Source organism: Corythoichthys intestinalis, chromosome 14 (assembly GCF_030265065.1).
Source record: "Corythoichthys intestinalis isolate RoL2023-P3 chromosome 14, ASM3026506v1, whole genome shotgun sequence".
NCBI classification, from domain to species: domain Eukaryota; kingdom Metazoa; phylum Chordata; class Actinopteri; order Syngnathiformes; family Syngnathidae; genus Corythoichthys; species Corythoichthys intestinalis.
In genome coordinates this window covers 5,562,715-5,586,167 of record NC_080408.1, presented here as the reverse complement: position 1 = coordinate 5,586,167, position 23,453 = coordinate 5,562,715, and the positions used below count along the sequence as shown (strand labels likewise).

General features: G+C 40.4%; 2 protein-coding genes across 3 annotated transcripts in view; one reads left to right on the top strand and one right to left on the bottom strand.

Annotated features, from left to right (window-relative positions):
* Positions 1 to 6,390, bottom strand: part of sugp1 (SURP and G patch domain containing 1) — a 31,828-nt gene extending 25,438 nt beyond the window's left edge. Inside the window, exons 1-3 of the mRNA XM_057857945.1 lie at positions 6,244 to 6,390; positions 1,997 to 2,165; positions 1,608 to 1,708 (exon numbers count right to left, since the gene is read on the bottom strand). Coding sequence (XP_057713928.1) covers positions 1,608 to 1,708; positions 1,997 to 2,165; positions 6,244 to 6,262 — 289 coding nt within the window. The 5' untranslated portion in view covers positions 6,263 to 6,390. The remainder of the gene's footprint in view (positions 1 to 1,607; positions 1,709 to 1,996; positions 2,166 to 6,243) is intronic.
* Positions 6,391 to 7,558: 1,168 nt separating this feature from the next.
* Positions 7,559 to 23,453, top strand: LOC130929699 (E3 ubiquitin-protein ligase RNF126-like). Of its 2 annotated transcripts, XM_057857096.1 has the most exons (10): positions 7,559 to 7,825; positions 12,922 to 13,092; positions 13,849 to 13,907; positions 13,986 to 14,040; positions 14,120 to 14,361; positions 14,443 to 14,511; positions 18,225 to 18,294; positions 18,413 to 18,506; positions 18,741 to 18,856; positions 22,945 to 23,453. In XM_057857096.1, the coding sequence occupies exons 1-10, from the start codon at positions 7,751 to 7,753 to the stop codon at positions 23,095 to 23,097; spliced, it is 1,104 nt and encodes a 367-aa protein (XP_057713079.1). In that variant the 5' UTR covers positions 7,559 to 7,750; the 3' UTR covers positions 23,098 to 23,453. The 2 variants fall into 2 exon arrangements, with proteins under 2 accessions (XP_057713079.1, XP_057713080.1); XM_057857097.1 differs by lacking the exon at positions 12,922 to 13,092 and having other exon boundaries at positions 7,563 to 7,825.

Here is a 23,453-nt window from a genome sequence, read left to right as displayed (position 1 = left end):
TTTGATACACTGCCACTGGGAAAACCCATTGGCAGTGTATCAAATACTTGTTCTCTCCACTGTATATATCCATCTTGTGTCTTATCTTTCCATTCCAACAATTTATTTTACAGAATATATATATAATTTACAGAAAAATATGGCATATTTTATAGATGGTTCGAATTGCGATTAATTGCGATTAATTAATTTTTAAGCTGTAATTAACTTGATTAAAAATTTTAATCGTTTGACAGCCCTTAATATATATATTAAAGAAAGGCACGTCCGATATTTTTTTGCCGATTCCGATACTTTGAAAATGACGTGATCGGACCTGATCGATCGGCATCTCTAATCATTACAGTATTCTTTTTTCATGGCAAATGAAAATGGCCCATTTGGAGGTCTTAACATGCTCCAAATCTCACCAAAATTTGCACAAACATGCGGATTCGCGAAAATTTCGATAATTTGGCAACGTTGTGAAAAAATGTCAAAAAATGGCTCAGTGGCGCCCCCTGGAATTTTTAAAAAAGGCCTCTCCATTTAAGTTTTTTCAACGTAGAGCGATGAAATTTGGGGAGTCGATACCTTGTGCAAAAATGCTTTAAAAAGTCTCTTGCACCCATATTCCAAACCCAACAGGAAATCGGGTATTTTTGGATTGAATGTTGAAAAACATGCTATTTTTGTCGAAAACCAGGGTGCACGTTTGAGACCATTGCGCCGAGGCAGTTAGTTGGATCCTCCTCAAAATTAGTGAGACTCTTCATGAGACATATGAGATGTTAAGTTATCAAAATGGTGAGTTTTCATTCACGGGCCTGGCCGGAGTACCAAAGTCGGGCTTATTAGGGGATTAGGGTTGGGGTTTAGGGTTATGGCTTCTTTAGGACAAATGAAAATAGCCAATTTGAAGTTCTGAATACAGTGCATCATCCATCAAAAAACAATACTTTTGGACTTTTTGGATAGCTATTTGGGTGTACTGAAAGGGTTAATTCCGACTTAAGCGGAACCTCGGGTTACGTCGCCAGCATAGGAACGGAACTCATTCGTAACCCGGTGACTACTTGTGCATCCAAAAATTCAGGATGCCAAAGAGGCACAAATGTTCAATACTGTATTTGCTAAAAACATATGGTTTGGCCAAAATTGCCAAAAACATACACATTGATTTCTAACGGGCAAAATTTCTCATTCATTTCCACTACCTCCGTGAAGTTGGCCCTCCATCAGACACAAATTTATAGAAAAGTTATGTCTTTCGTTTGTGCTGATTTTTTTCCCGGGTTAGTTCTTGTCATGTTCTTCCCACGCCTTCCAGCCTGCCACATGCCCCAAAAAGCATGCATGGTATGCTGATTGAACACTCCAAATTGTCCGTAGGTGTGAGTGTGTGCGTGAATGGCCCTGTCGTGTTATTTTATATTTTCGGTATTTTTCAGCCACACATTGCCGGTCCGTGAAAAAAAAGGCCCACATCACGCCGGTCGGAAACCCCTGATTTAAAAAGTTTCTTTAGGGAAAAATTATGACAATAATTGACAAAAATAGTGCGAGTGTGTTGGAGTTCATCCATGCACATTGACCTACTAATAACATGTGCAGCTTGTGGTACTAACCAGAACTGCTGTTCGGTTTCTGCTTCTGCATCTTCATGAACTGCTGTAAGAAGCTGCCATCGTTGACGAACTTGTTGGAGGTCCCTTGCGTTGTAGGGGAACTAACGGGATAACAAGACGAATAATTTTTCGTTTACATTACAACAGAATGGATTTACAATACTTTACATGAACTCGTTGGCTGCCAATGACGGCAATAGACATCCAATCCAATGTTTAGTCATGACAATTCATTTTAATTTTACATCAGAAGGATGAGTAGAGCTACACGATCGGACGTCTATCGTCGTCAAAGGCACTGAAAGTGTTAAGACAATTGAAAATCCCAACAATAGCCGCTTGTAAAGATGAATGATTAAAAAAAAAAAAATTTAAATACAAATACTCACCTTGGAGGCAGACATTTGTTGGGCGTTTGTGCATTGATTTTAGCTTGCTCTGCCATTCTGGCCTCAATTTCCTTCTTTTTCTTAGCTATCAATTGTTCTTGGCGTATAATATTCATGTTCATCTTCTGTTTCTGAGGGTTCTGATTCTTGGTTTTCCATCCTCCTCTCCCTAAAATGATGGAGGATGAGCAGAGAATATTACAAGAGAATCACACATCATTATCTTTTATGGTAATTTGATTAGAGATGTCCCGATCCGATATCTGGATCGGACGCCGATACGGGCAAAAAAATGCGCATCAGTATCGGATCGGCCGACACGGAAAAATCCCGATCCAGTTTTTTTTAAAGTCCTGGTTTTCCAGCGCACCGAGTTACATAATCCAACCGAGTTTTTGCTTCGGTTTCCCTAAAATCCGGTCCGCATTTTACAGCACACCTTCAACACACTACATTACAGTCTCCCAATTTACCGAGAGACTTTATTGGTAAAAATGTGAGCTGTGTGGGATCATTTCACCTTAAAGGACGACAAAGACGATGAGGCAGAGTGCAACATATGCCACAATAAAGTCAAGCGTTGTGGTAATGCTGTAAGAAGTTTTAATACAACCAACCTAATCAAGCATTTAGCGAAATACCACCACAAACAATATGAGGAGTATGTTAAGAAAACCGAAGACAAAAAGAAAGGTCCTACGCAACTAACACTGGCAGAAACTTTTGCTATGCGTGACAAACTGGCACTCGACAGTCCCAAAGCCCAGGGAATAACAAGAGTCATTGCCGAAGAATTCATTCTGGATGACGAGCCATTATCTCTCGTGAGTAAAGACGCACCATCCAACACTTAGAATCACGGTACAACATGCCCAGCCGTCATTACTTCCTTGAGCGATTCGGCAATTGTAGCTTTGAGAACGATTCACAAACATCCAAATTCCGATTATTGAAATATGTCAAGTAAAGCGGAACTAATACACGGCGCGGTCTTCGGGACGCAATGAGAAACTGATCGCGCGTCCCGAGAGTATGATGAGAGCATGCTTGTCATAGACCCGAGTAATGCCAATGCTCGACTCACGGCTTTAGCTCAACTCATGCCGCTGGATAAAAAACACAAGAATACCTGACTGATGCTGACAGCCGCTACAAACTACGTCAACATCGTTTTACTGTAGATAATAGATATCATATGCATATAGAACTAGATGCAAAATGACAGACTCGACGGCGGTAGCAACATTGAAGTATGGACAACTAGATGCGTTAGTAAACAGCCGCCATCTTAAAGCAGGAGACTTCCCTAGGCTGTTGTGAACCTTCCAAGCGAACCTAATTAACTTTTTTATCTAAAATACTCCTAAATCGGCAAAATCTTGACTTGAATCCAGTGTTTCCCCTAGGATTTTTTGAAGCTGTGGTGGTGGGCTGCATCGGAGTCGGACAGCCTCACCATGTCGTGCCACAGCGAATTTTTTTTTCTTCATTTTTTCCCCCAAGAAGAACCATAACAAAGATATATTTGAAATATTTCATTAGCCAGGCTAATGTTGTACCTCTCAGCTACAGTACATGTATGTAAAATGCGTAGCTGATTACAGCTACGTTACCCGATGTACTAATGCGACTTTTTTTCTCGTGGCAATAGTACGACTTACATCTCGTAGTGACTCAGGGTTGGCAACCCAAACTGATGAAAGAGCCATATTTGACCCCAAAAAAAACAAAAAAAAAACTGATACAGTATGTCTGGAGCCACAAAAAATTAAAAGCCTTGTACAAGCCTTATAATTATCGATACTAGCTATATTAGCCTACTATAGAAATGACTAAGTTGGCTAGAAATACGTAATTAGCCTTCATGATTAAATGTTTATTTTCCCTGCAGTGGATCCTATAGAGAATGACGCACCACGTAACTACTCTGTTGTACTATGCCACCACAAGTTTAACTTCATTACAATATTAATGAATTGAAAGAATGTTTGTGTCATGTTTGTCCTCCTAGAAATCCTATTAAAACAAAAAAAAATATTTCCCTCCCCCATCTTTTTCCATTTAAAAAAAAAAAAAAAAAAAAAAGCTCCGAAGCATCGCTAAAGAGCCGCATGCGGCCCGAGAGCCGCGGGTTGCAGACCACCGTCGTAGTCCTCCTTTTTCCTTTTATTTGACCCTCATAAGTACTACATTACCACAACAATAACAGTCCTTCTGTCAACTGACCCATTTAGAGCACTGGGGGAATTCTAATAGCCGTGTAAAGAGTTTTACTTGATTCGGTGAGAAGGTGAATAGTTTTTTCCCCGTTGTTCGTAAACTAAATTTCCACACAAAGGCACGTCGAGGTACCATTAACTTAGCAAGGAGAGGTATGAGAGTCATTTTTCGAGTGTCCCAGAGCTCGCGAAATTTGGGTGGGGGGGCGCATTTATCAAAGTTTCGTCAGCCGTAATTGTCTGAAGTTGGCGCGCCGGTGTTGTGCCGAAAAATAGCCACTCCACGTGAAATGTCCCCCCTGACGGGAGCGCCCACACGTCACTCGTACAAACAGCCTTTTCTTACCAATCGATGGAACCAGAAACGACGTTCTTGTACCGTGAATATGTATCATTTTACTCTGCTTGAACTGATAAATCGTTTACTGTGACCAGCGCTCTGAAAATAGAGCAAGGCTTTATTTTGGGCCCCGCCTCTCCGCAGTCTCTCAGCGCAAGTTAGTCAAAGTTTGCTTTCCGTCCAAGACGGCCGTCCACCGCTCACTTTCGCCGAAAAGTCCGATCCAAATTATTGTAATGCCCCGGATATGGGCAAGAAGGAGAGAAGTCTGTATTTGCTTACCCACTTTATTGTGGTAACAATAATAAAGAAAAACAATAACAAAATAACAGCGGGCTGCTACGACATGCGACCGCTATCTCTCGCTATCTCGCTCGTTCTCCCATTCTTCCTACTCGTTCCCCTTGCGTCTCTTAAGGGGGGGCCTGCATAGTTACGAACATTAGGCTACAATACACAATGAATAGGTGTCCGCTGAACTCCTCCCACTCGGCTGCCGCTAGTTTGAAGCGGCCTTAAAAATTTTTTTTTATTTAAACAAATAAATAAAATACATCTCATTTGCCAGGCGTGGCGGCTTTCATTTTAGTGTGGCGGTGCGCCACAATCTGTTGAATATAGGGGAATCCCTGGAATCTATCTTCAAAACAGTTTTAAAACTTTCACATGTCGAAAGTAGACAGAAGGGAAATTATGGAATAAAGGGAGCAATTTTAACAACTTTAACAGTTGATTCGCAAAATTAAATGAATTGAATGTAGTTTAAAGCTGCTGATACAGAATGGGGATTTGAGTATATTATTTACTGTTTTAAAATGTTAACTTGATACTGAAATAGTCGTTTATTTAAACCTGAGAGGCTTTTTATACAATTATTGTAACTAATGCACGAAACATTAAAAGCATCTAATAGCTTGGGGGGGTTTGTGGGATTTTCCACTGAGGTTGTTTGTGTGTTTTGCTTTTTTTAAGACAGTTTACAATATTATTTGCACGTTTTACTGACTGACTATGCCATTTCTGTTTGTTATTTATAATGTTTTGTGTTTGTCACTGAATAAACAGGTCAGTTTGTTGTTACCAACCATTGTGTGTTATTCAAACTCACCTAATTCCGCTGGCTAGTTGTTATCAAGAGTACTAAAACCCTTTTCAACATGTGTCTGACAACTAAGTAAGGAGGCTAAATAACTTTAAACTTTACCACATGCTCAGATAGGCCGGTATCGGTATCGGCCAATATCGGTATCGGATCGGAAGTGCAAAACAATATCAGTATCGGTCGGAAGTGCAAAAACCTGGATCGGGACATCCTAAATTTTGATGTTAACATTTTTGCAAGAAACGCTTTACAGTGGAATTTTACGTTAAGTGTTTTGATGTACCCTATAAATTCTATACAATGGAATGGACTGTATTTTAATAAATGTAAAAACAGACGTCAGACAGACACAATTTCGTGCAATGTATTTTCTCCGGGATTTTTCGTTTTCAATTTAATCGCAGGTTCGAAAGCAAACTGCGATGTCCAAATTGTAAATATGAAGGTTTATTTACATACCCAATTTACCATTGATTATGAAGTTTAGGATTGCATGCATGCTAGTTGGCTAATGCCGTCTTCGCAAAGTCTAATATGGGACTAAAAACTACAAACACTAAAATTTCACCAGGCCAGTTGAGTGTACCTGTCTCATTAGACTCCATCGTCGTTGCAGGGAAACGATTTAATCTCGAAAATGATGGTCGCAGTCAATTTTTCAGTTTTGTGTCGATGCTATTGACTGCTGAGATTACGTTGTTGTTTGGTAGTTGGGAGTACTTCCTGTGCCGAGAATTAACTTCCGGTTTAGTTTTGCTTTCGGAATAAAACCTTATTATTACCTTATTACATTTAAATTGAATGCCAAGAGAATAGCAAGCAACCATAATGGTTTTTATTGAAGGCGTATGCGATAGACGAAATATCATTTTTTAAATTAAAAAAAAAATTAAAATCGTGTCTAGGACTATCACAGTTAGCAGCATCAACCACCGTCGGCCATCTTATAGCAGAATACTTAGGCGTGCTGTTTTGCAGCGAACCTAATGTGAGTGATTTTCTGCACTAAAATAATCTTAAATCGATAAAATCTTGACGGATTTTTAAACGGTTCGGTTTATAACCAACTGCATTAACGCTACTAGATATGGGACAAATCTCTAAATAATTATATTTAACCATACAGCTGATTTACTGTTACTTTGACGCTTATGGAAAACCAAAACGTTTGGAAATCTCTTGAAAACTGAACAAATTTATTGCTATTTCGAAGTTGGCACTGATACAAAATGGCCGACAAGTGATAACTCTACAGCCCCGAGTGGTTTCGCCTTTTTTTAAATTGAAGAATTATACAACCAAAACAAGACATTCAAGTAGCATCATCAAATAAAATATGGCAGATTAAGCACTATTAATAAACAAACAACAACAAAAAAGGAAACAAAATATTTAAATCTAAGCAATTTTATACAGACGAAGGGCCATCTCCGAAGGGCCGATTGGTTTATGCTGCCTTCAAGTAATGTCGTAATTATAGGAAATACCAATTGTCGAGTGAAAAAATATGCAGAAAAAGCCCCCTCAAATCGTATTTTCTGCGAGAAAAATATACTTTTATGATGATACCTGAATTTCCAAGATGGGACGACTGTTAACTATTCAAACTGGCAGGAGCACGAACAAGAAGTTCTGAATAGTAAGAAAATCTATTTTTTAAAAAGAAGATTCTTAAAGACTCTTCTTTTTCAACCAAGTGGTTGCTAAAACGTTCAGTTAGTTAGTTATTTGTTTTGTTTTGCTTTGACAACAAAAGCACATGAAAAAGACGTACTGTACTCGTAACTACCAACTAGCAAATGGTAAATTTGATTTTTCCCAGAACATTCGAAGGCAGCATAACAGTGCGCAACTCCCATCTAGCTCTTTATGTGATATCTACGGACTTCGCTTGTTTTGCTATCTATCCCAGAATGCTTTGCGCAATGTCGTCAGTTTTTATAGTACAGTACAGTAGTAAATGGCTGTAAGTACGCTAGTTAGTACGTTTTCACTCGTCTTCATTGCTCCTTCTTTGGTCGTGAAAAGGTCCAGTCCACCTTCCTACGTTCGTGAGTACGTTCTCGCCTCAAAACTGCCACCTGAGTGGGGAAATGGCTGAGGCTTCCACACCGTCCTGCCGGTTCTTCTGCCACCGGTGTTCCACGGAGATAAGCCCGCGTTTACCGGTAAGCAAGAACTCAAGCAATTGATTTAAGTGTATGTTTGTGTTGAGGAATTGCTTAGTCACGATTACTCCCGATTATTAGCTAACAACTACTAAGTGAACGTAGTGGTGCAACTTGGTGAATTTATTCTGTATATAATCGTGTAACGAACAGATTTACCACTCTTATTTTAAACTGTCGGCCTGTGCTCAAATGGTTACAATCGCTTACTGCCGATAAATTAAGTCAAGTTATACTTATTTATACACGAGTGAGGGCGGACTATATTAATAGCACTGTGATATTCTTGGCTTTTCATATTTTCAGTTTACGAATGTACAGACTGATGGAATTAATTGAACCCCGCGCCTGCCATTGACAATGATAGAAGTCCATTTCGTTTTAACTGGGAGGTTGAGTGTGGAAGCTTATTTTTGAGGGCTATTGACGGCACTGGACGTCCAATCCAATTTGTCTATCGTGAGTTTTTTTATGTCACATGAATTGCGGGAAATGTGTAGGCAATCCAGCAACTTGTCACTGTGAACTAATTACAGGGATCTCGTGCTGCAATGATTAATCGATTAACTCGAGTAGGGCTGCAGCTATCGATTATTTTAGTAGCCGATTAATCGATGAACTAGTTAGTTCGAATAATCGAGTAATCAGTTAAGAAACATGAAAAAATACCTGAGCTAAACCTTAAACAGTATAAAAAAAATGAGGCTCTATGTACAACAAAAGAACAATTGGCTAACTTAGGATGACCATATTTTGATTTCCAAAAAAGAGGACACTCGGCCTGACCTCGAGATACTTGAATTTTACTTGAAGATCAATCAAAGATGCCTATATAACCCACTTTTTTTTTTTACTCAACAGGCTTTATTCTTCACAAAAAAAAAATACTCAAAAAAACAAAAAAACAAAAAAACAAAACCAAAGTGAAGAATGATTAAAAATATATATATAATGCAGACCCATGGAAATGTAGTCCAGTCAATACACACACACAGTAGGCTATGTGCCAACTCAACAATTTTTTAAATTACAATCACGACAATTGTCGTTGACAAATTGTTATTCCCACTCAATTTTTATTCTCATTCAATGTTCTAGATCAGACATGTCCAAAGTCCGGCCCGGGGGCCAAATGCGGCCCTTGGTCAAATTTCATCCGGCCCCCAGCCTCTGTCATAAAATCAATAACGTCTGGCCCGCACATACACTTAATAAATTGGTCAGCAGTACTGCTACTAGCATATGTAGTAGCTTACACACTAAATGCTGCTCCTCATTTACCCACTAAAAGGCAGCAGCACTCAAAGCAACATTACCCCGTGTGACCTTTTACTCCGAATTTAAAATAGCGACAACAAAAAAAAGTTGACTGCGACGGCCGATGATTCAAGGATTGGTGGAAATTGGACTATTTCTTTACTAAAATACGCAACAACTGTGTCTGCCTCATTTGCAAAGAAACAGTCGCTGTTTTAAAGAGTTCATTGTGAGGTGATATTACCAAACAAGACATGCTGACATGTACGACAAGATTACAGGGAAGATACGTAGCGAGAAATTAAAGCAACTTGAAGCTACCGTAATTTCCCGAATATTACGCACACTTTTTCCCCCAAAATCAACTTGTAAAATCATGGTGCGCATTATACACTGGTACAGGGATGGAGACAGAAATATGTATATAGATTATATATATATATATATATATATATATGAACTCATTTTTTTAAATTGACACGGCCATTTTGTGTGAAGAAACGTATGCGGCAATCCGTTGCCGACCATTACGGTACATGGCGTCACCATTTTGTTTCGGTAATACTTCATTCTGATCGGTCGAATGATTTCGTCTGTAATAAATTCTACTTTTTTCACTCTTCATAAAGCACAGAATTTTGTTTCTTGAACTCATTTGAGTCGACGTTTAATGCAGCTCCGCAACTCGGACCATAACAAACGTAACACGACACAGACTTCCTGTGTCTGTCAACTATATCTGTCCCTCGGGAAACTCAAACCCAAATAACAATAGTTCCTATTGTTACTGTCGTATCTACAGTCAGCGATGAGCTCTCTCGGATTTCTCACTTTTATTTTACTGTATCAATCCCTGGAGGAAACATTTATTCATCATGATGAAACGAGCAAGTTATACATCAGCCATTAAATGAAAAGTCACATTTGTTTTGTTTTCTCCTGGATTCTGGTAAGTTGAAGAAGTTATCAGATCATATTATTACTGTACATATTGTCAGTTTAAGGTAATGTTTTGAACGACCAATGTGCTATGCTTGTGCTGTGTTTCACCAGTCAGTAAAATGACATTTCTGTATCTGTACACGAGCTCTGTTTTCTTGTATTCTATTTATTGGTGCTAAAATTAGGGTGCGCGTTATACACTGGTACAATAATTTCCCCTAGATTTTACAAGTAAATTTGGGGTGCGCATTATACACGGGTGCGCCTTATATTTGGGAAATTACGGTAGTTTAATTTTACAGCAGCAGTATTTTGCAAGAGCCCGAGAGTCGAAAGAGAACGACACAAAGGCTAGTTGCGAGATTGTTGAAATTATTAATTAAAATAAATAATAAAGCAAATGTGACATACGAAATGGCTTGCTAAAATTTGCTAAAATATATTGTTCTATGTAAAGCACGCCAGCCAAGGTCGGCCCCCCACATTTTTACCACACCAAATCTGGCCCCCTTTGCAAAAAGTTTGGACACCCCTGTTCTAAATTGTATGCAAACAATAACCGAAATAAACTGACAAGCTATTCAACCAGCATGTTTCCAAACGCAGCAGTTCAAAACTACATTGCCCATAATGCCTAGCGCGGTCGAGTTCACTGATTGCTACCCTGTTTGCAAGTACGGGAGTCAAGGCAAAATCAGACTTTGCTATAAAAGTTTACAATCATCAGCAGCGCAAAGATGCGACACCAAACGGGATTTTACAGATTACACCAGTACAACTCTCCAACAGAAGTCAACAGTTGCCATTATATACGTATTTATCGTAAAAAAAAAAACTCATAAGAAACACTGCTATTTAGAATGTAATACTAGCATTCAACCAAATAAACTAACGCAGAACAATTACGAGACTCATACAATATACTGCATCTCTGTGTACACATATAACCCTATATACAACAGAAGGCACGTGATCGACATTAACAGTAGATAAACTTACAGAAAGGTGTATGGAGCCACGTCTTTTAGAAGTCCTTATTGAACTCCTTACTGTAGTCTGATCTCTCGCCAAACCGTCAGTAGATGGTGGTAATTCCCCATGAAACAAAGTGTAAACTGCCAACAAAAAAGAAGATCTACTCCTTCTCCCGCCCCTACTAGTAGGAGCCTTGTCAACGCAGGGAAATGCTGCCCCCTAGCGTCCGGAGGAATTCTCTTCAAATTGGTCCCGTGAAAAATCATAAAAACCGGACATTTTCATGAATTTATGAAACCCGGGCGGACCCTCCAGAGGGCACGTAATAAGAGGACATGTCCGGGCAAAAGAGGACGTTTGGTCACCCTAGGCTAACTTGCATAGCAAAAGTCTGCTAGCTTAAATGCTAATTTATTTATTTTTTACAATGCTCTTAACAAATGGTTCAGACACATATTCCCACGAAAAACTGAATCCAACTGCTCCCTGTTAAGACCAACATAAGTTCTTGTTTGAGCTAATGTTTTTTAATGCATTCGTAATTTCGTTTATAGATATACAGTGGTACCTCTACATACGATCGCTTCGACACACGAACTTTTCGACATCCGACGTAAAATTTGACTCGCCATTTGTTTCTACATCCGACGATATGCTCGAAATACGACGACAATGGCAGCACCGCAGACGAATGCACGGCGGATTTTCTTGTGTGACAAATCAACACTGGTTTCAGAAAAGGTTGGTACAGGTGGTGAAACAAGGAAAAAGTTGACGCTTACCTTGTAAATGAAGATGCAAATGACAGAAAAATATGAGCGTAGGGTGAGCATCCGTGAAATGGCTCAACAATACATCTCCACAGTCCTCCTCCGACCATCGTTCGCCAGTCTTTATAAGTTAAGCTGACAATTCTTATTGTGGTAACATCTCCAGAGAAATCGCCAACTTCGCCACGTTTTTATCATTTATTTCACAACTTATTCAAAACAAAAACACCTTCTGTCTGCCGCAATTGACGGTGTTCTCAAGAAAACATTTAAAGTGAAAGTGAAACTCAAGCTCACCGGTCTGTCTCTGGCACGTCAGCCCCGCGGTGCGTTCAGGGTCGGCAAAAAACGTCCGCCACATTAGAACCCGATTCGTTACATTACTACAGGAACTATTATTATTATTATTATTATTATTATTATTCCGATTTTGATTTATAATTTATTTGTTTTGCTATGTGTAATTGCCATTTGTAATAGTACCAGCAGTATTTTTTAAGGATTTAGTGAAGGTTTTTGGGCTGTGGAACGAATTAATGGAATTATAATGTATTCCTATGGGAAAATCCTGCTCGACATACGACCATTTCGACTTACAAACAAGGTCCTGGAACGGATTAACTTCGTATGTAGAGGTACCACTGTATTTTGCCGTTTTTTTTTTTTTTTTTTGTGGGAGTATGTATTTAAACCTTTTGTTAAGAGCATTGTTAAAAAAAAAATTGTTTTTTTTTAAAAGTAGCATTTTATAGCATTTAAGCTAGCGGACTTTTTCTATGTAAGTTAGCCAATTCTTCTCTTGTTGTACATAGATCTTTTTTTCCCTTTTAATACCATTTGAGGCTCAGCTCAGGTATTTAAATTTTTAATGTTCCTTATCCGATTACTCGATTATTCGAACTAACTAGTTCATCGATTATTCGAATACTAAAATAATCGAGAGCTGCGGCCCTACTATTAACCCAAATAAATCTTCAAATAAGCCGCACTGGACTATAGACCCTACCCACGTGACGTCACAACTCCTTCCTCCTGACTGGTGCCGCCCAATTGTCCGTCAGCACATCATGTTTACCTGTTACGGCTACGTACATTCCTCCTATTTATGACGTGTTTTTCTGCTCGTTAACATTAATAATCAAAATGGTGAAGGCGTGTGTGGCGGTCGGTTGCAATAACAGAGAAGATAGACGGAGAGACTTGAAGTTCTACCGGATTCCGAGAGACCCGGAGAGAAGAGAGCGAGATGGGCTGCTGCAATTCGACAAGAAAACTGGGCTCCAAACGATTACCACAGATTATGTAGTCGTCATTTTATATCTGGTAAGATGCATTTAATATATATTGAGAGGGTTTTGGGCTGACAACCACAATTAAGATCATTGCTAGGCTAATCGCCGACAACATACACGTATGTATGTAGTGAGAGTGCTATCGCTAAACCATATAAACATTAAAAGCCCTAACTCCATTGACAAACGACATGAAATACATTAGACTTGACAGTGGATGTTAGCAATAACAAAAGATTTTGAATTGAAAATTTCGTAACTCACCTTTCCAAGCACAAGATAGATTCCTGCCGAATTTTCGTGGACGAGAACCTGTTTCACCCAACCAGCAACGAAGTATTTATAAGCCTCCAAGCTCTTAAAGTTTTTCAAACTTTCGTGAGAATAGGCTGATTTTGTGTGGACAAGATAGTTGTACATATCAGGGTAGCTAGCAGATGTCAGGCAAATACGGCGGAGACAGCGGGTCGAAAAACATCGATTTAGGCATCAAATATGGATCTGGCGAATGGATAAACTGAAGCTTTTCCACATAACGCCTTTTATGCAATGCATCAAGTGAGTTTACGGCATCCGAAAGCACCGGGTCTTCCATGAAATGCATTATAAATTGCTCGATCAATTGAGACCATTGATAATACAGACACAAAATGACGGACAAGGGGGCGGAACCATACAGCGAGCACGTGATTTTGTGACGTCGGTGGGTAGGGTCTATAAGCCACAGGATTCAAAATGAGGGGGAAAAAGTAGCATTACATATTAATCTTTCTTTTTATGTCTGAAGGACTTTACCTGTCCACTTTGCGACTCTGGATTCATTGAGGAGTTGCCAGATGAACCAAGGTATCAGGACAAATGCAGAAAATTTGTTATTCGGTGGGAATATGTTGTATGGATATTGTTTTTGTTTTTCCCACACAGAAATGAAAATAGCACCCCATCGACATCCTCCACAAATGATCAGACCCCCTTTCAGGTGAGTTAAAGCTCTCGTTGATAGAATTTCGCACTCTTAAAAACCTCATGTGACGGCGTCCCCATTTTGTCTTTTCTAGCCAACTATGAATCACCAGCATATGTTCACCTTTCCTTCCGGGTACAGTCCGTTCACTCTGGGAGTATTCAATGAAAACTTTGAACTCAGAACTTGGCTGCCCACAGAGGATAACAGGGAGACCGAAATTCAACGGGAACAAGACACGGCGTCGGAGCAAGGAGACGGTACGCGGCAACCGCGGGGTCGACACGCGGCTCAACGACAGGGCACGCGTCCTGAAGGAGTTCCCACGTTAGAGGGGTAAAGGCTTTTTTTCTCTTTCATTTTTAACTCTTTTGAGTGTGAGTACGCCATCTCATTTTTTTCTGTTATTATTAACAGAATTATCCAACAGCTAGTTAATGGGATCATAGCACCCACGGGTATGCCAAATATTGGAATTGGACCATGGTGAGTCACTACCTTACATATGTCTTGTCATTTAGGGTGCGAGGGGAACCTCTGGGTACCTCACGATACTCGGGTTACAGCTATCGGTTATTTTAGTAGTCGATTAATCTATCAACTACCGTAATTTTCGGACCATAAGCCACTACTTTTTCCCATTCATTTTATTTATTTATTTTTTTAACCTGTTCTGTTCAGCTGTTTGACACAGAGAATAGAAGTCTGAGTGCCCGGTTGGTCTGAACAGTTTTAATTAGGGTTGTTCCGATCATGTTTTTTTGCTCCCGATCCGATCCGGATCGTTTTAGTTTGAGTATCTGCCGATCCCGATATTTCCCGATCCGATTGCTTTTTTTTTTTGCTCCCGATTCAATTCCAATCATTCCCGATAATTTTCCCCGATCACGTACATTTTGGCAATGCATTAAGAAAAAAATGAATAAAACTCAGAAGAATATATACATTCAACATACAGTACATAAGTACTGTATTTGTTTATTATTTGTTTATATAAATCCTCAAGATGGCATTTACATTATTAACATTCTTTCTGTGAGAGGGATCCACGGATAGAAAGACTTGTAATTCTTAAACGATAAATGTGACTTTGTATATTGTGACTAAATATTGCCATCTAGTGTATTTGTTCAGCTTTCAGTAAATGATACTGTAGCCATTTAACTTCTGCCCAAATGCATGATGGGAAGTGCAACCATGACTGTGCGTCGTGGTACCAATTGATATATCTTCTCTGCGTTGGGAATTAACATGGGGTGTTAAGAAAAAGATCAACTACTACCTTTCTTCCCCATATTGCTTCCCACGATTATTCTAATTGTTGGGAGAGGGATTGTAAGGCTTTAGCCATTTAAAAAAGGCTCCAAAGGCTGCCAAAATCCACTCTACTCATTTTACGCTGCCTTTTAGCTCTATATAGTGTATGGGCGCCATTATAGATTGAACGCGACAATGCGTGAGTGGGTCGTGCAGCGCATGCGTTAATTGCGTTACATATTGTAACGTGATAAATGTAAAAAATATAAATTCTCGCCGTTAATGCCATAAATTTGATAACCCTACCTTAAACTTAAACTAAAGACTCTGGAAGAGTGTAACACATGTCCGTAACGTTAAATACAATTAGAAAACGACTTAATTAAAAAAAAAATATATATATGTATATATATATATATATATATATATATATATATATATATTTTAAAAAGGCATGTCCGATATTTTTTTGCCGATTCCGACACTTTGAAAATGTCGTGATCGGACCCGATCGATCGGGATGTCGATCAATCGGGACATCTCTAGTTTTAATGTTTCTAGAGCTGTCCCGACTAGTCAACATAGTCGACGTCATTGATGATGTACAGTGACCTCCATAATTATTGGCACCCCTGGTTAAGATGTGTTTTTTTTGCTTCTAATATATATTTTTTAATTCAAATAATATGGGACCTTAATGGAAAAAAAGAGAAAAATCCAACCTTCAATACAAGTGCATTTATTCAGTGGGGAAAAAATCCCACATAAAGAAATAATTATTTGACATCAAATAATGTGTGTCACAATTATTAGCACCCCTGGTGTTAATACTTTGTACAACGCCCTTTTGCCAACAAAACAGCACCTAATCTTCTCCTATAATGTTTCACAAGCTTGATTTTGTATCTGGTGAACCATTTCTTTGTAGATTTAGCCATATGTTTAGGGTCATTGTCTTGCTGAAAGACTCAGTGATGACCCATCTTCAGCTTTCGGGCAGAGGGCAACAGATTTTAATTTAAAATCTCCTGGTATTTCAAAGCATTCTTGATGTCATGCACCCTAATAAGGTTTCCAGGGCCTTTGGAAGCGAAACAGCCCCACAGCATCACTGACCCACCCCCATACTTCACAGTGGGTATGAGCTGCTTTTTAGCATGCGCATCTTTCGTTGCGCGCCAGACCCACTTAGAGTGTTTGGTTCCAAAAAGCTCAATCTTGGTCTCATCTGAGCGCCACCTTTTGCTCCAATTACAGCTGCAAGTCGCTTGGGGTATGTTTCTATCAGTTTTGCACATCGAGAGACTGACATTCTTGCCCATTCTTCCTTGCAAAACAGCTCGAGCTCAGTGAGGTTGGATGGAGAGTGTTTGTGAACAGCAGTCTTCAGCTCTTTCCACAGATTCTCCATTGGATTGAGGTCTGGACTTTGACTTGGCCATTCTAACACCTGAATACGTTTATTTTTTAACCATTCCATTGTAAATTTGGCTTTATGTTTTGGATCATTGTCCTGTTGGAAGATAAATCTCCGTCCCAGTTTCAGGTCTTGTGCAGATACAAACAGGTTTTCTTCCAGAATGTTCCTGTATTTGGCTGCATCCATCTTTCGTCAATTTTAACCATCTTCCCTGTCCCTGCTGAAGAAAAGCAGACCCAAACCATGATGCTGCCACCACCATGTTTGACAGTGGGGATGGTGTGTTCAGGGTGATGAGCTGTGTTGCTTTTATGCCAAACATATCGTTTTGCATTGTGGCCAAAAAGTTCAATTTTGGTTTCATCTGACCAGAGCACCTTCTTCCACATGTTTGGTTTGTCTCCTAGGTGGCTTGTGGCAAACTTTAAACGAGACTTTTTATGGATATCTTTGAGAAATGGCTTTCTTCTTGCCACTCTTCCATAAAGGCCAGATTGGTGCAGTGTACGACTGATTGTTGTCCTATGGACAGACTCTCCCACCTCAGCTGTAGATCTCTGCAGTTCATCCAGAGTGATCATGGGCCTCTTGGCTGCATCTCTAATCAGTTTTCTCCTTGTTTGAGAAGAAAGTTTGGAAGGACGGCCGGGTCTTGGTAGATTTGCAGTGGTCTGATGCTCCTTCCATTTCAATATGATGGCTTGCACAGTGCTCCTTGAGATGTTTAAAGCTTGGGAAATCTTTTTGTATCAAAATCCGGCTTTAAACTTCTCCACAACAGTATCTCGGACCTGCCTGGTGTGTTCCTTGGTTTTCATAATGCTCTCTGCACTTTAAACAGAACCCTGAGACTATCACAGAGCAGGTGCATTAATACGGAGACTTGATTACACACAGGTGGATTCTATTTATCATCATCGGTCATTTAGGACAACATTGGATCATTCAGAGATACTCACTGAACTTCTGGAGTGAGTTTGCTGCACTGAAAGTAAAGGGGCCGAATAATATTGCATGCCCCACTTTTCAGTTTTTTATTTGTTAAAAAAGTTTAAATTATCCAATAAATGTTGTTCCACTTCACGATTGTGTCCCACTTGTTGTTGATTTTTGACAAAAAAATTAAATTTCGTATCTTTATGTTTAAAGCCTGAAATGTGGCGAAAGGTTGCAAGATTCAAGGGGGCCGAATACTTTTGCAAGGCACTGTATTTTAGTACAAGAGAACAATTGTGGTTTATTAGAGCCTACATGTATTTAAGTTAGAGGATCACTTTAAAAATGTACTGGGTGAGGCTTGTAATCAGGGGCACCCAATAGTCCAGAAATTACGGTAGCTTGTTTTTTTTGTTTATTAGTTGTTTTGTAGAATATCCTAGAATGATTTCCTGTTAATTCTTGTATCGTGAGATCATCCTTATCGTGAGCCTTTTATCGTATCGTATCGTGAGCTACTCTGAGGTTCCCACCCCTACTTGTCATGGTTGTAGTCGTCTTAACAACTCATTTGTCATTTTAACAGGGGTGTGCTTCATTCCAACCCAATGGATTATGCGTGGGGAGCCAATGGACTGGATGCCATCATAACACAGGTATGAACAAGCTTGTTTTATGCTACTGTCATTGAAAAGTATGATGAGAAATATCACGCAACAACACTACAAGTGTGGTTGCTGAATTTAATTGTGGCATGTACACACTCACTTGTAGCTACTCAACCAGTTTGAAAACACGGGTCCTCCTCCAGCAGACGGAGAAAGGATAAAGAGTTTGCCTACTGTCTCCATCACAGAAGAACACGTGGGTGAGTTATCATCTCATGAGTCGAAAATTAAACCTCCGTGAAATTACCCCCCATCAGACTCAGGTTTATATAAAAATGATGTCAATCGTATGTGCTGTAAAAAGTTTCGTTTGTGCCGCTATTGTTTTTTAGATAAAAATTTTGAGTGATGACGTCACACACCCCTCCATTTGCTGCAAAATGGATAAAACATATTGGAGTTCAGTTGTGCTGAAATCTGTTTTACTCGTGCAGGCGCTGGTTTAGAGTGCCCTGTTTGCAAAGAGGACTACAGCGTGGAGGAGAGCGTCAGGCAGCTCCCGTGCAATCATATGTTCCACAATGATTGTATAGTCCCTTGGCTTGAACAGGTACGTCTATAGCCGTCAAAGACATACAGTATAAAATTCGGCCACTATGGCATTCCTGAGAAGGTTACTCATTTAAAGTGCGTACGACAGGAGAAAAAAAAAGTCTTAAGTAGCATTATTATGGGAATTAGAATCATATTTTGAGACAATTCGACTATATACAACAATTTAGCAAAGCGCAGATGACGAGAAATTAGTCTTTTAATCTGCCGGTTAGCCACGCCTACCATTATAGGGCTCTAGCGTCCCCAACAGGTGGATGACGTCAGCGGGAGAATGGGCTCATCGGTTTTACTATTCAGTCCATTGAGGGGGAATTATTCAGAACGAGGAAAACGTGACAAAGAGAGCCACAAAATGTCATTGTTTCAGTCATTCTACTCTAATATTTTTGCAGGATATTCTTTTTATCCAAGTATTTTTCCCTGGTAGCTAAATAAATGGTCATGACATATAACAGTCTTGCGCTAAATGGAATATGAAATAATACAAATGCATTTATTCAGTACGACATGGCAAAATTACTCCATAATGGTCAAAACTGTCGACTTCACCTTTACTGTCGCACCTCCCGAACAATATTTTATGCCACCTAAGTCTGACTTATGTCATTTCCCTTCCCCGGCTTCGGAGAATGTAAACAAACCAAGAGGCGTGACAGCTAGCCGACATGCTAACCCGAACCGAATGATGTTTCAAAGTCTTCAAAGCGGAAAATCACACAAAACTAGCCCGGATGATTTCACATGACGACTGGGTTTTCGATTGTCTTCGCCAATCGGTGGAGAGCAATGTACAGCTTTCCCTTGTTCCCCTGCTACATTGAATTGAATTGAATGTGCAGCTAATGTGTATGAGGAGAGCTTTTTACATGCCCATTCATGATCAAACATAAGTAGTCCTTTATTTAAAGAAAGTTTGTAGTGTTTACTTTGTAATCGCTGTATTCGCGGCTATTTTTAACACAAAGTTGCAATTTCTGATCATTTGGAAAATTTGACAGAACACCGGGCACATGAAGAGGGCAATTAGCGGTCTCCTACTTCCCCTCTCCACTCTGCCTGGGTATTCACCCTGCGCTCCGTCGCGGGTTGCTGGCTAGACGCCGGTGTGTTGGCTACTTCGGCAGGGGACCCTGCCCTGCCCTGCCCTGCCCTGCCCTGGGCTTGAAGGGCCGCTGGGGGTCCCGTGGCGTACCGTGCTAGTTGGGGGGCTGCGGCTGTGGCTCGTGGGCTGGCTGGGTGGGTGGGCGGTGTCGGTGGTGGGTGTGGGGTTGGTGGTGCGTCCCCTCTTCCCATCCCTGAAGGCCTGGGATACCACCCTGGATCCCGGGGGGGGGGGGGGGGGGGGGTTGACGATGGCTCCATTGCTGGGCTGCAGTAGAGGGGATGGGCTGCGCTGGCTTACAAACCCCCACCCCGGGCTGGCTGGATGGATAGGGGCTGTGGCCCTGTGGTGCCTCCGCCCGTCTATGTGGCTGTCGCATGTTAGGTGGGGCTGCCGTGTACCTGGATGTCATTGGGCGGGCTCGGGTGGGGGGGTTGCCAGGATTGGCGATGGGGTGGCGTAGGGTCGGTTGCCGACGGGCTTACACTCACAAGGGAGTCACACGATTGCTGGTTTCTAGATCACAGAACTGATTTGTGCACACTCCACCCCTCCCGATCACTTATCCTATAGACTCTCTCACCCCCCCTCCCCTTCTTTCCCTGGTCAACAGGCCCCCCACATGGTGTCAACCGGAAATACATCAAGCTGACGATAGCACCAACATATTCATAGTTAGTGTAGGCTTTCAATGTATTTCTTGTTATTTGTGTGTTTTTTTTTTTCCTTTTCTTTCTTTTTCTTTTCTCTTTTTTTTTCTTTTCATCTGTTCCCCCATAATCCCTTCATGTCCGCTGCTTTGTCATAATAAACGAGGTATGTTGAATGATCACATTTGGAGTACAGTGATACCTCAGCTCACGAACGCTTAAGATCACGAACTTTTTGCCTCAAGAACATTAAATTCGCGAGCATATAGTCTCTGCTGACGAACTAGTTTTCGGCGGACGAACCAAACCACGCGGTCGAACAGCGCCACGAGAAGCTGACGCACGCTCACGGCGTCCCAGTTCGTCCCCTCCTTTTCGTTGAGTGCGGACGTGGTTTGTGTTTGATAGACATTTTGGAGCATATTGAGTGTACTTTTGCTATTATGGGACCGAAAAAGACCCCACCACAGGCTAGTGTTAAGCCTAAGAAGACATTAAAGAAAATAAGGTATATTTTTGTGTAGTTTTAAGGCTTATTTAGTAGAAAATTATGTTTTATGGGGACCTGGGAACGGAATTTTCTCATTTTAATGGTTTCTTATGGGAAATAAATGTTCGGAAGACGAACTTTTCGCCTTACACCAGTACTTCTCAAATAATGGGGCGCGCCCCCCTGGGGGGGCGCAGAGCAATGCCAGGGGAGGCGCATGTGACCTCGGGGAACATGTTTTTTTTTTTGTTTTTTTTTTTTTGCCGTACTGGAATAAAGTGTACTTGCACATCCACTCAGTAGGTGGCAGTGGCGCTCTCATTTTCAGAGTGCGCGCAGTATTTTTGAACTAAGGAAGAGCACTCAGCACACACAGACAACAGATATGAAGAGCAGTGTGCCACCGCCGTTTTCGAAAGCCGTTTTCCGACCGGACTCACTCACGCAGCGACCCACTGTCTTGTCCGGTTCTCACGTCGCCGCCCGAGAAGTGCCATTTTCGGCTTGGGATCGTCACGACGACTGCCCTCACCTACGGCTCTACCTCGGCCGCCGTGAATGCGCTTTTTTCGTGCCGTTTGCCTTTTAGCTTTGACTTTTAATACAGTGGGTGATGATGAAAGACCACTGTTTACTGTGTCTAAAAATAATTATAGCAGACAGCAAGAAGCGTAATCAATTAAGACGCCACTTAAAGACATTAGACCCCAATCTCATTGTTAAGCCGCTTGATTTTTTCAGTGAAAACGTGCCGAATATTGCCAACAATCGTCCTGCTTTGTCAGTGTTATATCAGTAAGCCAGTGAGCATTGTTAGCATGCTAATTGCAAAATAACTCCACACCATTGCAAAGGAGGCAAATACTGTGAGCAGCAAAAATAAAAACTGTCCTGTCCAAGGACACTTTTTTTCCCCTTTTATTCAGATTTGTTTTTTCGGTCAAATTTTTTGGCACATTGTCCTCATGAGTGAATGTTTCTAATCAATTTTAATTTGGTATTATTTACTGATTTTATTACATTTTATTTTTCTGTATCAAATGGTCAAAAATGTACCTTGAGTGTATTTTTTAGTTTGGATGTGAAATTTTTTTTTAATTCAGGCAAATTGATGCACGTCAAGTATTCTCTGTTACAAACAAAACAATGTTAATAAAGTTATACTTTATTATAAGTTGATCTATGTTACTTTTTTCTTTATTAGAAAAAAAGGACACAATGTTAGGCAGATGCGTATTTATAATAGTAATTTTATAGACAAATGATACTATTTACAGTGGCGGCAGAGAGTTTGGGGGGGCACGAAACATTTACGTCTTCCTTGGGGGGGCGTGACAGAAAATAATTGAGAAGCACTGCCTTACACACACTTTCTGGGAACCAATTATGGTCGTGAGCTGAGGTATCACTGTATGTCATACTCTCAATGTGAAAAATTAAAACTGTTCAGACCAACCGGACACTTCCATTCTCCATGTCAAACAGCTGAACAGGACAGGTTAAAAAAAAAAAAAAAAAGGAAGTGACCTGTAAATGCACACAAAAGACTTGCTGTGAATGCTCTTGTTTCAGTCCCATTGACAATGCTGGATGTCCAATCCAGTCCAAATGAATTGGATGTCTAGCACCTTCAATGGCAAACAGTGAACTAAAATAGACACTATTCTAATGGAAGATTTGAGAACAATTTTGGTTCTTTTTTTTGTTGTTTGTTTTTTTGACACCTTTTTAAAACATGAGCATATCGATAACCTTTTGGGCTACAAATTATCGCCATACATCACCTTTTTGATATGTTGTCACATATGCAGTAACATTTGCTTTCCTTCTCCTCCCCTCAGCATGACACGTGCCCCGTGTGTAGGAAGAGTCTTAACGGCCAGAACACAGCCACAAACCCACCGGGTTTCTCAGGAATGAACTTCTCTCCCGCTTCATCGTCCTCTTCTTCTTCCAACTCGCTTAGCAATGAGAACGCTTCGAGCAACTCGTAGATTTTCCACCTCAAAGCTGCAAACTTTCAAGAAATCTTGTCTTCAGCGTACTCAAGTCTTAATTCTTACGGACGTGTCATTTGACTGGTCGCTGGAGCTACTCTTGCTGCATTGCCGCAAGGTTGAGGACACATTTAAAAAAAAAAAAAAAAAAAAATTGTAAAATGCTGTTTTTAAAAACTGCCTGCGGGGGCGCTGATGTGTAAGTATCACTTTATTGGAACAAGCCTGAGCCACTGTTATAGCAATGGGATAAAATTTGTGTGTATGCTTCTGAATATTTTAATTGATTTGCACATTTGGTTTGAATTTATGCACAATGTTGAGTATTTTCATAATACATCCGTTGAAATGAA